The 13,847-nt window shown below is 46.4% G+C and overlaps 1 protein-coding gene across 1 annotated transcript in view; it reads left to right on the plus strand.

Annotated features, from left to right (window-relative positions):
- atrnl1a (attractin-like 1a) overlaps positions 1-13,847 on the plus strand; it is a 210,591-nt gene that overhangs the window by 162,347 nt on the left and 34,397 nt on the right. Inside the window, exon 28 of the mRNA XM_030379517.1 lies at positions 11,413-11,508. Coding sequence (XP_030235377.1) covers positions 11,413-11,508 — 96 coding nt within the window. The remainder of the gene's footprint in view (positions 1-11,412; positions 11,509-13,847) is intronic.

A 13,847-nucleotide genomic window follows, 5' to 3' on the forward strand; every position in this document is an offset into this window, starting at 1 on the left:
TTAAGAAGTGTCAGCAATCTTTATCTCTAGGTATTGGGTGGAATGTGTGGCTCCGCCTCCTCCATGTTGATCTCCATTGTGACAGACCCCCCCACCTCCCACCCCACCCCCGGTCGTGACCAAAATGGAGATGAGAGTTTGCGCTTGAGAAACACTTTAGAGAGGAGGAATCCATTTAAATATCAAATTAGTAGTCACAAATTATTGGTCACTTTTCTAAATAATAAAGGCATAGGGCCTCTACTAATAATTTATATATGAATAAATCAGATTTCATCGACGCAAAGATAAAGAAAATGTATCGCGAGTGCACGCATTCTTAATCAGGGCTATAGCCTCGTGAATTTTGATGCCGGTGCATCGATGCGAATCGGTGAATCTTGCCGTCCCTACTCCCTGGTCCTCACCAGCCAAACTATTTACGATCACTGCCCTTTAACGAGCCCTGCATTCCCCTCCACCAAGCCCCATCCTGCCCCCCGCTCCCCAAGCCCGCCACGCAACCACCCCCCCTGCCTTCTTCTCCCTTCCCCCTTGACTCATGGAGCTCTTTATCACACGGCTCCCAAATGAATGGTGACAGAGCATTAGACCGGGGGTGATTAAACATCTCCTCGCATTAACTATATGCTGTGAACATGTAATGATCCCATTATCAAAGCCACTGCCTGTGTGTGGGCCATTATCCACTATGTCAAAAACACATTGATGCACACACACACACACACACACACACACACACACACACACACACACACACACACACACACACACACACACACACACACACACACACACACTCAATCAATATTAAAATCACTCATAAGTCATTCTCGACCTTACATTTAAAAACTAATTTAACCTTGTCTGTCGACCCAGGATGTCTCTGCCCAATCTCTCCGATCTGATTGGACAAAGAGCAGGTCAGGTGGCTAGCCTTTTCAGTGGAGACGTTCCATTGGTTGACAGAATGATGGGACGAGTGAGGTCACGCTCATTGATTATGCATGCAGGTGTGGATGATGGATGCGTATTATCATTAATCATTACTATTTAATTGTTTGGCCCTTGATTACGAGGGAATTATAACAGTTTATGCACACACAATCACATATGCACACACATACACGTACTATGTACACACACGCCCTCACACACACAAACACACACACACACACACACACACAAACACACACACACACACACACACACACACACACACACACACACACACACACACACACACACACACACACACACACACACACACACACACACACAGGCTCACACACACACACACAAACAGGGATGTTGTTTTGCATCTGGTTTTTATTCTTCCATGAATTGGGATGGCTGCTCGATAACAGTAATAGATGACATATTTTAATGGCACCGCTTTTACTTCCCACTTTCTCTCGCTCTGCCTGTCTTTCTTTTGTATATTGATCCATCTGTCTTTAAGTCTCTCTTACACCCTCTTTCCTTTGTTTTCTACGGCCATCGTCGGTCTCCTGTGTGACTCCAGCAGCACAGAGTCAGGCGGTCTGAGGAACACGGTGTACTGAAGGAGAACAAGAGTTTTCTCACAGCTTCAGCAGTTTTTTTCTTAATTTCTCCAGAACCCTGAGCAGAGACTGTTATTATCTTTTGAATCAAATAGTTTTACTTCATGTCTGTTTCTTTTTTACTCAATGTCTGTCTGCTGCCCCGTCTCTCTTCTATTCACTTGACAATTGACTTATTCTCTTGTTTTGGTCTTCTCTGGGTCTGTCTGTCTGTCTGTCTGTCTGTCTGTCTGTCTGTCTGTCTGTCTGTCTGTCTGTCTGTCTGTCTGTCTGTCTGTCTGTCTGTCTGTCTGTGTCTGTCTCTCTCTCTCTCTCTCTCTCTCTCTCTCTCTCTCTCTCTCTCTCTCTCTCTCTCGGATTTTCTGATTGTGTGATTTCTTTTGTTTTATTATGCTGTTATCTTCTACCACTATCTCACACACACACACACACACACACACACACACACACACACACACACACACACACACACACACACACACACACACACACACACACACACACACACACACACACACACACACACTCACACACAACCAAACCCAGATATACACACACACACACACACACACACACACACACACACACACACACACACACACACACACACACACACACACACACACACACACACACACTCACACACAACCAAACCCAGATATATACACACACACACAAACACACACACACACACACACACACACACACACACACACACACACACACACACACACACACACACACACACACACACACACACACACACACACACACAGTTAAATAGTTCATGTTAATCTGCAGTTAGCACTGAATTGTTCCCGCTGTGTCACAATACAAAGTGGTACGTCCAAGACCTTTTTACTGTTCAGCGCTACAAGATCTAGCAATCTATAATCCATTTTCTCTCACTCTCCTGGGCTCTTTGTCTCTGTCTCTCTGTCGCTCCCTAATTAGCACTGTGAATCAATGAGGATTTATTCCGCTGAAGAGCCACAGCGATTGGTTTGGCCCCGAGTTCTGCTTATTAGAGCACTTGTGCAGACAGAACTTGTCAGACGTGGGAAGAGCGGGGACCGGCTTTCAGAGGGTATAACGCGGGGCCCCCACTTTCTACAGGTCAATAAATGACTCCTCGTCTTCTCAAGTCGCCTCCACACTGTCCCTGACCAGCGGAAAGAGCATAATTGAAACAAAAGCCCAGTTATACTGCATTCATTATTAGCTCCACCGGGAGAGACTAGTTTACATTTGAAGGAGTTTATTGTGCTCGCGCTTAGACACCGCTGTGATTTATTCTTCAAATTTGTGGTCAGAAGAAGCTGCTGCGGGGGGCTGGAGGAGCCCAGGATGAGAAGGGGATGAGGAGGGCTGCGGTAAAATCCCAATGAGACCTTGAGAGACTGGATGATGGGGCTGTAAATGTGCTGTAAGCACAAGCCCTTTCTCCCTCGTCAATAAAGCCAGGGGAACCTGATTGACTGAGTAGATTTGGAAATGGTCTGGTCTGACAGCATCGTATGATGTGTGAGATAGTGACTGATGTGTGGGGGATTGAGGGATGTAGTCATCCTGAATTAACTTTTGCTGCAGCTACAGTTCAATAACTACATGTAGCCATTCTTCGGCTCCATCCCTCCTGCAGATTGCTAAATTCACAGGATTTCGGTAAAATAAACCACAGGCTTTACACAAGGCTTTAGTTATTTGTTTGCATGACTCCCAAAACCATGGTTTTCTGGCCTACAGCCACCGTTGGAAGGTTTCTCCGTGATTTGTATTGTAATAATATCTGTGATTGTTGCCATGGTTGTTCTTGGGGTTCTGGCCTGAGGCACGGGGCCTTATCGGAGGCTCACATCTTGGGCCCCTTGTTCCCGCTGCTGTGTCCCTGCAGCCGCCCGACCGGGACACATGCTGTCTGAGACGGAGGCAAACATGTCGGAAATTACATTTGTTATCTTTTCTGAAGGGGAGACTCATGCGCCCCCACCCAACATTCAAACAAAAGGTGTGTGTGTGTTTATCTGCATGTGTTCCTACCTCTGAGTATGTTTGTGTGTGTGTGTGTGTGTGTGTGTGTGTGTGTGTGTGTGTGTGTGTGTGTGTGTGTGTGTGTGTGTGTGTGTGTGTGTGTGTGTGTGTGTGTGTTTTGCGGTGTGTGTGTATTTGTGTTTCTATTTGTGCCTTTGTCTGTCTTTGCCCATAGCAATCAGACAGGTGGTCTCTATGGATGCACATCTTTGGTTTTATTCATTCCCAACCAGTTCGATAGTGACGGTAATATTTTGACGCCAAGAAGCCAGACTTCAAATCCTATCTGTCTCTATTCACTAAGCCAGGCTTCAACAGGCACATAATGAGGGGATCATTGAATATGTATCAATACCGATCAGGGATGGATATGCCTGGGCGGGTGTGTCTGTGTGTGCATGCGTGTGTGTGTGTGTATGGGTGTGTGTCTGTGTGTGTTTGTTTGTGCGTGCCTGCATGTGTGTGTGTGCGTGTGCGCCTAGTGTTTGTTTGTATGTGTGTGTGTGTGTGTGTGTGTGTGTGCGTGTGCGCCTAGTGTTTGTTTGTATGTGTGTGTGTGTGTGTGTGTGTGTGTGTGTGTGAGAGTGTGTGTGTGATTGCACACATTAGGCACTGTCTACATGGTAAGAGAGCCGTACATAAACTGTTGTTAACAATGACTGAACTGTTTATTGTTTTGATTTCTTTTTCTTTATGGCCTGGCTCAGTCCGTTTGTTGAAGGCAATATCTTTGTTCTGTATGGTTGTTATGATCTCAAGATTAGAAAGCAAATGATTCATGACACCAATCCATTTCACATAGTTTTACTTCCAAGAGCTATAAAATTAATGGCTCACAAAATGTAATGTTCGTACGTCACCCTCTTCCCAGAAATAGGTTTTCCTGATGCTGCAAGCGCTTCAGACTTCAGATTTCCCTTTGCTAAACCAATATCCCCTTTTTTGGCCAGAGCTCATTTCTAAGACCTCATTCCCAAGTAAAGGAGGAGGGATCTCTGGTAACAGTTTTACGGGCCACAGTCCAAACACTGTCATTGTTCCATGTGATAAAACATTCAAACTAAACATTTGAACTAAACCACAATTTAGAAAATGTGGATCCCTAGCCATGGTGAGGACATACATTAGTCGGACTGACATTTGTGTATGTTTGCGTGCTTGCTTGCATGCGTGTATGTGTGTGTGCGTTCGTGCGTTCGTGCTTGCGTGCGTGCATGTGTGTGTGTGTTTGTTTGTGTGCTTGCGTGTGTGTGTGTTTGTGCGTGTGTCTATGTTTATAGTTCCTACCCCATGGCTGATTAGTACATTAATCAGGGCCGAGGCGGCAGCTGTCTGTGGCATCGATGAGGCCGTCCAGTTAGGCTGCAGATGGACAACAACACGGTAGCTGAGGCTGCAGTGAGAGCCTCCATCCCCTGGCCAATGGGGGGCCGGGGGGCCGGGGGGGGAGGGGGGAGGGGGCGGTGTAGCAGAGACCTGAGGAGAGCTCCGTCTCTAATGGACTTGTGATTTAGCTCAGGCTGTAGGAAATGTTCTTTTAGATTTGTATTCAAATCTGCGTGTGAGAGGGGATGTCACTACTGAGCTCTTTCTGTCCTTATGCTACTATAGTGTGTCAAAAGAAAACGATCAATGTGTATTTTCTTTTAATAAGTTTTCCATTTTTTGGCCCCGATGTCAGAACATATGGTGGGTAGAAACCCTGAAGGGCTGACATGCTTTCCTCACCTCTTATTTGTCTCTACGTATTCAGAGAGAATTGTTAATATGCACATTTACACATAGACAATGCATGCACATCTATTTGAGGGCGTTCTCCGTCGACGTGAAGCGGAGCCGGTGCCGGTGAACTGGCGGGCTTTTCTTCACCACCTGTGTTGTTGTTAGACCCCCGGTTTCCCCCCCCGTCCTCCTGCAGTACCAACCGGCCAGCCGCCCCGCCCTCTGCAGCTGTGCAGGTGGTGGTCTGGCGGCGCTGCAACCTGAGAACCATAATGTGCCATGTAATTGGCGACATTGTTGCAGAATTAATTCTCCCGCACCCCCAGGGCTGCTCTGTCCGCAGGACTCTCTGTCCGACCAGCTGGGCAGACAGAAAAGAACGGGTAAATGGACGGACGGACAGACGGACCGAGGGAACCCAGGATGGATTAATTGTTTGGCTGCATTACTATCCGCTCTTGGCCTCGTACAAACTACCACAAATCCCTCAGAACCCACCGAGTTTTTTTGGTGCTTTTGGGTACAAGTCGCTGCTGCCTTTTACAGAGGATGTTGTCGAGGGAAGCTGAGCACAGAGGCGAGCGCGACAGACATCATGATGTCGAGTGTCAGATATCTGAAGAGGGTGGGGCCCTCAGGGTAACAGCAGCCCTTACAGAGGAGACCGTATGGATCCACCTACCGTTAAGGACCGTTGGCAGACGGATGCGTTTGCATGTTTGCATATATTATTCAAAAATGAAATACTCCAGCCTACACACATAAATATCTGTCTCCTTCTCTCTCTCTCCCCTATCTCTCTTTTCTCTCTACCTCTCTCCTCTCTCTCTCTCTCTCTCTCTCCCTCTCCTGCTGTCTCTCTGTTTCTCTCTCTCTCCTCTCTCCCTTTCTCTCTCACCCCCTCTCTTTCTAGCCACCCGGTTGGTGGGGTCCAGCCTAGCCCTGCTTGTTTATGGCACAACAGAGTTAATTAGGCGTTTTATGGCCGATTTACAGGCCAACGAAAAAGATGGCCACCACCTCGTCCTTGTAGCCCATTCAAGGACTTGTCCGAGGGGACTCTGAACAGACAATACCCAGCGTGTCCGGGCACTCTCATTCACATGCACACCCATACCCATGCACGGCTATCTAAAACCCGGCAGTGTCTGATGACCATAACTCACACCTTTTATAAACAGTCATAATCCAAATGTCTTGTTGGATTTATGAGGAAGCAACCCACATGCACACACACTCACACATACACATTTAACCCCCAACACAACATCTCACCCACTCACACACACAAACGCACACACACACACGCACACAAACAAACAATTCTTACCTTTACCACTATGCACACACACATACACAGACATACACATTCACACACAGATACACAAACGACGCACCACACAGAGTGAATGTGAATGTGACAGGGGAGAGAGTGATCTCCACGCTGTGTTTTACACTCACAGTGTTGCGATGCCTTTCTGGCAGTGTGCTTCACATTTATATTTATGGAACGTGCGCCCCCGGCGCAACGCCATATAGGGATTCTCTCCTCTCCTCTCCCTTCCTCTCTCCTCTATTCCTCTCCCTGTCGTTCTCTGCGCCCCAAACCCTCCGTGTGCGCGTCTCTCAAATGCAACGTGACAGCAGCATGAGGCTAGCAGGTACGCCGGTAAACACACACTGTTGGCTGAGCCGTGTTAGCGTCGCGCTGACAGCTAACCAGAGAAGACATTATTATTATCCGGCAGCCTGGCGGCGCGTTACGGGAGCTAGCCGTAGCGGTGGCGGCGCTTGACTGCACCCGTGTAGCTACAGGTGTAGCGTTCGTTCACGCTCACGCGGGCTGACACCAGCGCGCCAGCAGCCAGTGGCAAGCTAACGCAAAAGCCCAGACAAGCAGTTAATGTCAAGCCACGGCCCATTCAGGCTAATACGCAGAGACACAGTATGTTGGTGGGGTCATACCTCAGTGCATTGGGTTTTGCATAGAGTTGTCTGAAATTTAGGTTGTTATTAACGTTGTAGAACAACACAATTATTATACATTTGTTTAATGCAGTTTTTCCTCAAGATTACATTTTGTCTTTCAATTCGTCTAAACAAATTCAAGGTCAAATATGTAACATTGACACCAAGCATTTGAAATTGGCGACCGCAGTCCAAGTTCACAGTGTTCAAGGGTAGCTCCGCCCACCCCCTCCTCCCCAGTCTCTTTCGCTGAAGCAGGTTGCCAGGTTCAGGAGCCTGAACAAACACAAGCAGCAACGAGCCCTACACTTTCAGGTGATCAGCTAAGGTAAACGTATGCAATTTATGTATTGTTTGCAAATTATAAACCAGCTCATGTGGCATCCATCTTGGAATCTTTCTGGGCTCTAAGCAGATTTCAAATTCAACTCCAACATATACCCTTGTTTTTAGCACAGCTCTGATCATAGAGCTTTTAGGAAAGTGGTGGACGAGGCTGTTTAGGTTGTGTAGAATCTGGTACAATCTCAGCTGATCCTGTTTGTCCTTTTATATTTTATTTAAAAGATTACGCCAGCAAAAGTTTGCAATCCGTTTCGAAATCCCCACCATCTTGACGGCAACAGTTGTTCCTGAGGATTGTTTGGCTACAACTGGTGATTGGATTCCTGCCATTGAACAACAAGAAACATACTGACGATTAGAGCTTAGGCTCATTATCACCCAGACATCAGTGGTTTCTTCTTCTTTGTTGCCTCGCTGCTCCATGCAACAGGTGGTCTGGCCCCGAGCTGAACGCAGAAACAAAGTCCCCTCCCCACGAACGTGCTGGAGCGGAACAAGCCCAGTGCGGGTTTGGACGGAGGCTGCATGACTTCTGCTATTATATGTTTCACTCAGTTTCAAATATTTAGGATACTCAAATAATGTACTGGGGTTTCTATTGGTTGGGGCTTTATCATGTGTGTTGTTGTTTACGATCCCAGGAGCGAGAGTTAGGTGTGCGTGTGGGGTTGTGTGTGTTTTTGTGTGTGTGTGTGTGTCTGTGTGCGCATCCACCCAGTCCCCCCCATTGCCATATGTCTGCCTGCTAGCCACTCGGCTTTCATCACTGCTTCTCTCCACCACACCTCTTCAACCTCTCCTCCTCTTCTCCTCTCCTTCTCTCCACCTCTCCTCTTCTCTACCTCTCTTCCTCTCCTCCTCTCCTACTCTCCTACTCTCCACATATTCTCCTCTCCTCTCAACCTCTCCTCCTCTCCTACTCTCCACCTATTCTCCTCTCCTCTCTCAACCTCTCCTCCTCTCCTCTACTCCTTCTCTCCTCCTCTCCGCCTCTCTACCTCTCCTCCCCTCAGCCTTTCCTCCTCTCCTTCGCTCCTCTTCGCCACCTCTCCACCACTCCTCCTCTCGTTCTCTCCTCCTCTCCACCTCTCTACCTCTCCTCCCCTCCTCCCTTCACTTGTCCCCTCCTCTCTCCAATGTTCAAAAATGCTGTTGGAAATAAATGGATTGGATGTGTATTTTGTATCGGCCGACGCTTACACTTCTGAGATCAATATTGAGGTTGACTCGGAAGGATCCATCACCCAACCGGATGGGAGAGATCATGAACCCATCGTTAGTAGCAGTTGACGGTTCTCGTAAATGGACCCATAGCAATGTCAAAAGTTCACAATCTTCACCGTCTAAACTCAGCGCCCTCTTGATGACACGATAGCAGGAGATGGCCAACACTACGATAAACGATAAAATGACACAGCCCGTTTTTAACGGTCTGTTGTCCCAGTGAATCCAAAGGCAGAGGCCGAATCCACCAATACGACAGTTCGAGACCAAATGAGACCGGCACAGTGTTTGCTGTTCGTCACTTCTTCCTATCGATGTCACATGATGACCTGGATAACATGCAGATAGAAAGATTTTAAGATAATGCCCGTTCGTCCCTTGCTGGATTTCTAATTTCCATATCTCCATTCTTTCCCACCACATCGCTCCCCTCTGTCTCCAATCACACTTTCTCTCTGTCCTCTGCTCTCAAGGCCGAGTCCAGTCCAGTTTTATTTCCACAGCCCTTAAGCACAGTTACAGCCTCACATTCTACGGCGACCCCGAACCCTCAGCCCTCCACAGGGCCCAGAGAAACTACACATGGCCATATGGATCCCACTTAGATCAGGAACACAGGCGAGGGATCCCTCCTCGCAAGGACAGAGGGATGTGATCAATCCTCCTCATCTAGGGCCTTTAATAACGGGTCCACTTTGAGGTCCCATATATTGGTTTGCTATTCATCGGCCAATATTTTCCAGAGTTCTATCCGTTTCTATCTTTCTCCCAATGAAGGGTCAATGATATTATCAAATAGAGGAAAAAAACTAATTGGCATTATCTGATGATCAAAAACATATCAGGGTTCTCAAAAATAATGATAACAATATTGTATTAGTAGTGCTGTGCCAGCGGGCTCCTGTACACTGCTTCCATGTGATGAAAAAAAAAGGTACAATAGTACAATATGAGTAGTAAGGGCTTTGTAGAGGTGTCTGTGGCTTTCAGATCAACCCTTGATCAACCCCAGGCTGGTCGCGGCTGACAGGACAGTCAGATGAGCCGCGGAGCCCCCCCGCCAGGCGGCGTTCCGCAGTAGAAAGGACAGCTTCTTATTTGTATCATTTTATTTGAGGTCTTATTCTGTGTTTATAATAATGGGTGGTTATTGATAATGGTTTGGTGCAGTGCTCGAAGAGATGGCACGGCTGTGGCAATGAGTCATCTGATTGGAAACACGACTTGCTTTTGTTCTATTTAAGACAAAACACTTTGAATGTACAGGGACACTTTAGAATTAAAGGTTTTTAGAGTGAAAGGTTGTTTGTACATTGTGAAAGGTTTCTTTGAAATTACACTGCAGCACTAGCGCTATGCAAGAGCAAGCAAAGGAAAAACACTCACGTTCCATTCTGGATGACTGAAATGAAAGATAAAAAAGCTGTTTGTAATTCCAGTATATTGGCTAAGTCCCAGCCTGTTATTAAGGTAGAGCTTGATCTATTTTGCACTCGATGGAGCTGAGGTAACTTAATGATAGTAGATGATTGTGATACCAGCTCCGTTTTTCCTACTTAAGCTTTATCTGCTGACTATTAGAGTCAAACAAAGCCCAATCTTAAATCAAATGTAGGCCTATGCATTCCCTACTCACCTCTAAAAGCTATTACATCTTTGTATCCTACTCACATAAGGACGTTGCTACTGCTTCTCAAAATCCACATATCTGTAGTATCCGATTAACTTAATCCCAAAAGTTTATATAATCATGATGAAAAGTCTCCCAACTCCTAGTGTATCGCAGTCCAAGTACTCGGCAGCGAACTGGGTTCCCGTAAAGTAGAACAAATTCCCATTCCCACCAAGTTAGAGCAAATGGAGCATTTCTTGCGATATGCTGTGTATTTTGAGTGACATCTTCTAGTTAGGTTCATTGGCTTAAGATGCAGTGGGAGCCCGTGCGTGTGTGTTCACAGGCTTAAAGCTGTCTTTTTGGACTGCACTGCAAATCTATTCAAGCATAGGTTCTTGCGAGTCCCGGCGACACAATACTCTGAATTTGGCAGGTAGTTGCGGCAGGCAGAGGCGTGGTACTGCATTGGACACTGGAGGTCCAATATTTTTTTTTACTGCTTTTATTTATTTGAGTAAATTTTTTATTGTAGTTTCTTATATTATATGTTCATACAGTTTGATTCAGTTTATTTATTATTGAACGTTCTTGTTTTGTCAATGCAGAGATTTAATGTTTTTCCCCACACATTCATGTTTACTGTGTTCCAAGCAGCAGTGTTTAATTAAAACTAGTTTTTTCCTTTCTCCTAATATATAAATAAATATTGAGAGGCTTTATATGCTGATCGGCAGATAATATTACATATTAGAGTTTTATGAATCCTAAAAGTGGTATTGTATCACATCAACACATTTCTATATTTGTTTGTCTATTTTTGTTTTCTTTTGAAAATGGTTCTGCATAACTCTCTGTGCTGTGTGACTGCTGCTGTGCTCTGCTGCAGTGGTACCTTATGTTATGTTGGGATATATGTATTTACCTCTCTCTCTGTCTCCACAGCAGCTAATGAGAGAGCGGCAGCAGATGGCCAGCCGGCCCTTTGCCTCCGTCTCCATGTTGATCGAAGTGGGTGGGGATCAGGAAGAGCTCCTGCAGGTCAGTGACAGTAGTACACACCCACACACGCAGTCCCGCACGCACGCACGCGCACACAAACACACACACACACACACACACACACACACACACACACACACACACACAAGCACACGCACACACGCACACGCACACACACACACACACACAGACACACACACACACACACACACACACACACACACACACACACACACACACACACACATACACACACACACACACACACGCACGCACGCACGCACACACACACACACACACACACACACACACACACACACACACACACACACACACACACACACACACACACACACACACACAAGCGAACACACACACAGAGACAAAAAAACACACACAGACAAAAACACATACACACACTACACTACCTTACGATCAAACTTTATTACAATTCCTGCAAAATCAGTGGCACACCTGTGACTTACCACCTACACTTCCTCTCACACACACAGACACAGTGTTGCCTCACTGCGTGTTTTGACTGCTGCCTTTTCCTGCTCTGTGTTTTTGTTTATATTTGTGTGCATCTAAATGAGAGTGTGGGTGTCTGTTGAATACGCGACACTTAGCAGTCTAAGAGATGCATTTCTAGAGTGTTACAGTCAACTCATCTGGCTCTGCATGCAGTCAGTATTATGCCGCTCTCTCTCTCTGTTTTTTTCTGTTTACTTCTAATACCATTTATTTTTTACTTTATTTTTAAATAGATTACATATTTCCCATCTTAAATGGGATGTGATATAGGTAAGGTCTACACAGGAATTCTGTTTGCAGAAAAGACTTTATAATCCATGGTATGAAAGGGAGATATAACAGAAGAAGCTGTGTTCGTTACTGGCTGAGCTGGTATTTGTGTTTCAGATCGGGGTGACCTTATTGTTTGTCGTTTATTCGTTGGAGGACAGCAGCTACAGATTTGCTGTTACAGTTGAATGTTTTCGTTTGTTCATGCCTCAAAGTTGATTAAATATAATACATTGATTCCTCGACGTATCTATGCAAAGGCATCGCTGTTGTTCGTTTGCGCATACTTGGCTCAAAATGATGATCATTAGATCACAGTACAGTATTATGGGAAATGCGAAGCTGTGAAGCTGGCTGTTTAAACCAACGGGGGAGCACAGTGCAACAGATGTTGGTGGGCAGTTCTCCATGACACGCTGTGAGGATATAGAGATTCGATAAGAGGGACCTACGACGTTCAATAACAATCACCTCGTTCATCAAGGTACATATGCAAGTCAGCTTGAGTGTTGCACTTTAAACAAGTGTCCACCGCTCACCCACTCACACACACACACGCACGCACGCACGCACGCACGCAGGCACACACACACACACACACACACACACACACACACACACACACACACACACACACACACACACACACACACACACACACACACACACACGCACACACACACACACACACACACTCTGAACCAGGGAGAGAGTGTGGGTGTGTGAGAGTGTGTGGGGTATGACCAGTGTGTCTGGGGTTCGGTGTCCCCCTCAAGGACTCGGCAGCCTGCTGCGAGACCACCTGCTCCTCTGAGCGCTGATTCTTCTGAATCAATGGTTCATCTTTTTTTTCTCATGAATGATTGATCATGATTGATGCGATGCGAGTCATGGCCGGCCGGTTTGATGGCGTGTTTAGATGGAGAGTGTTCAGGGCAGGCCACCTGGCATCACAGAGACCACATGGGCCACGCGGGGAGGCGCCAGACGTCTGTCCTGAAGTACACATTAAGTTGTTACTGTTTGGGAGGAGTGTGATGGAGTTGAATGACGTTGGTGCTGGTGACATTCTTTGACTCAATGTGACAGATGGGGAAGCTATAAGCTTGTGTTTTTGATACAGAGATGGTGCTTGCGTGCGTGTGTGTGTGTGTGTGTGTGTGTGTGTGTGTGTGTGCGTGTGCGTGTGTGTGTGTGCATGCGTGTATGTGTGTGTGTTTCTGCGCATGTGTGTCTGGGATAATGTTGGCTATGTGTCATTTATAACACATCTGGAAAATAGTTAAAGAGCAAGAAGGGCTTCAAGTTTTTTCTTTATAGTTGACATAATAAAGAAATGAGGTTACCAATAGCCGGTTGTCATGTCATTCTCAAAGAATGTGAATGCAACATGAATGTAACACGACTCTGGTCTTGACCTTTTGAACACAGTGTCCTGGTGGCCTTGTGCTTGGCTTCTGGTGGAAGAGGTAGTTGGGGTTTGGCGGTTGAGCAGCTCTGTCCTCCCAACCGGCGGCTCAGTGCTGCTCTAACCCGCGGCGGCGTCGCTCACTGGGCTGACTCATGCTGACGCC

The sequence above is a fragment of the Gadus morhua genome, chromosome 15 (genome assembly GCF_902167405.1).
Source record: "Gadus morhua chromosome 15, gadMor3.0, whole genome shotgun sequence".
NCBI classification, from domain to species: domain Eukaryota; kingdom Metazoa; phylum Chordata; class Actinopteri; order Gadiformes; family Gadidae; genus Gadus; species Gadus morhua.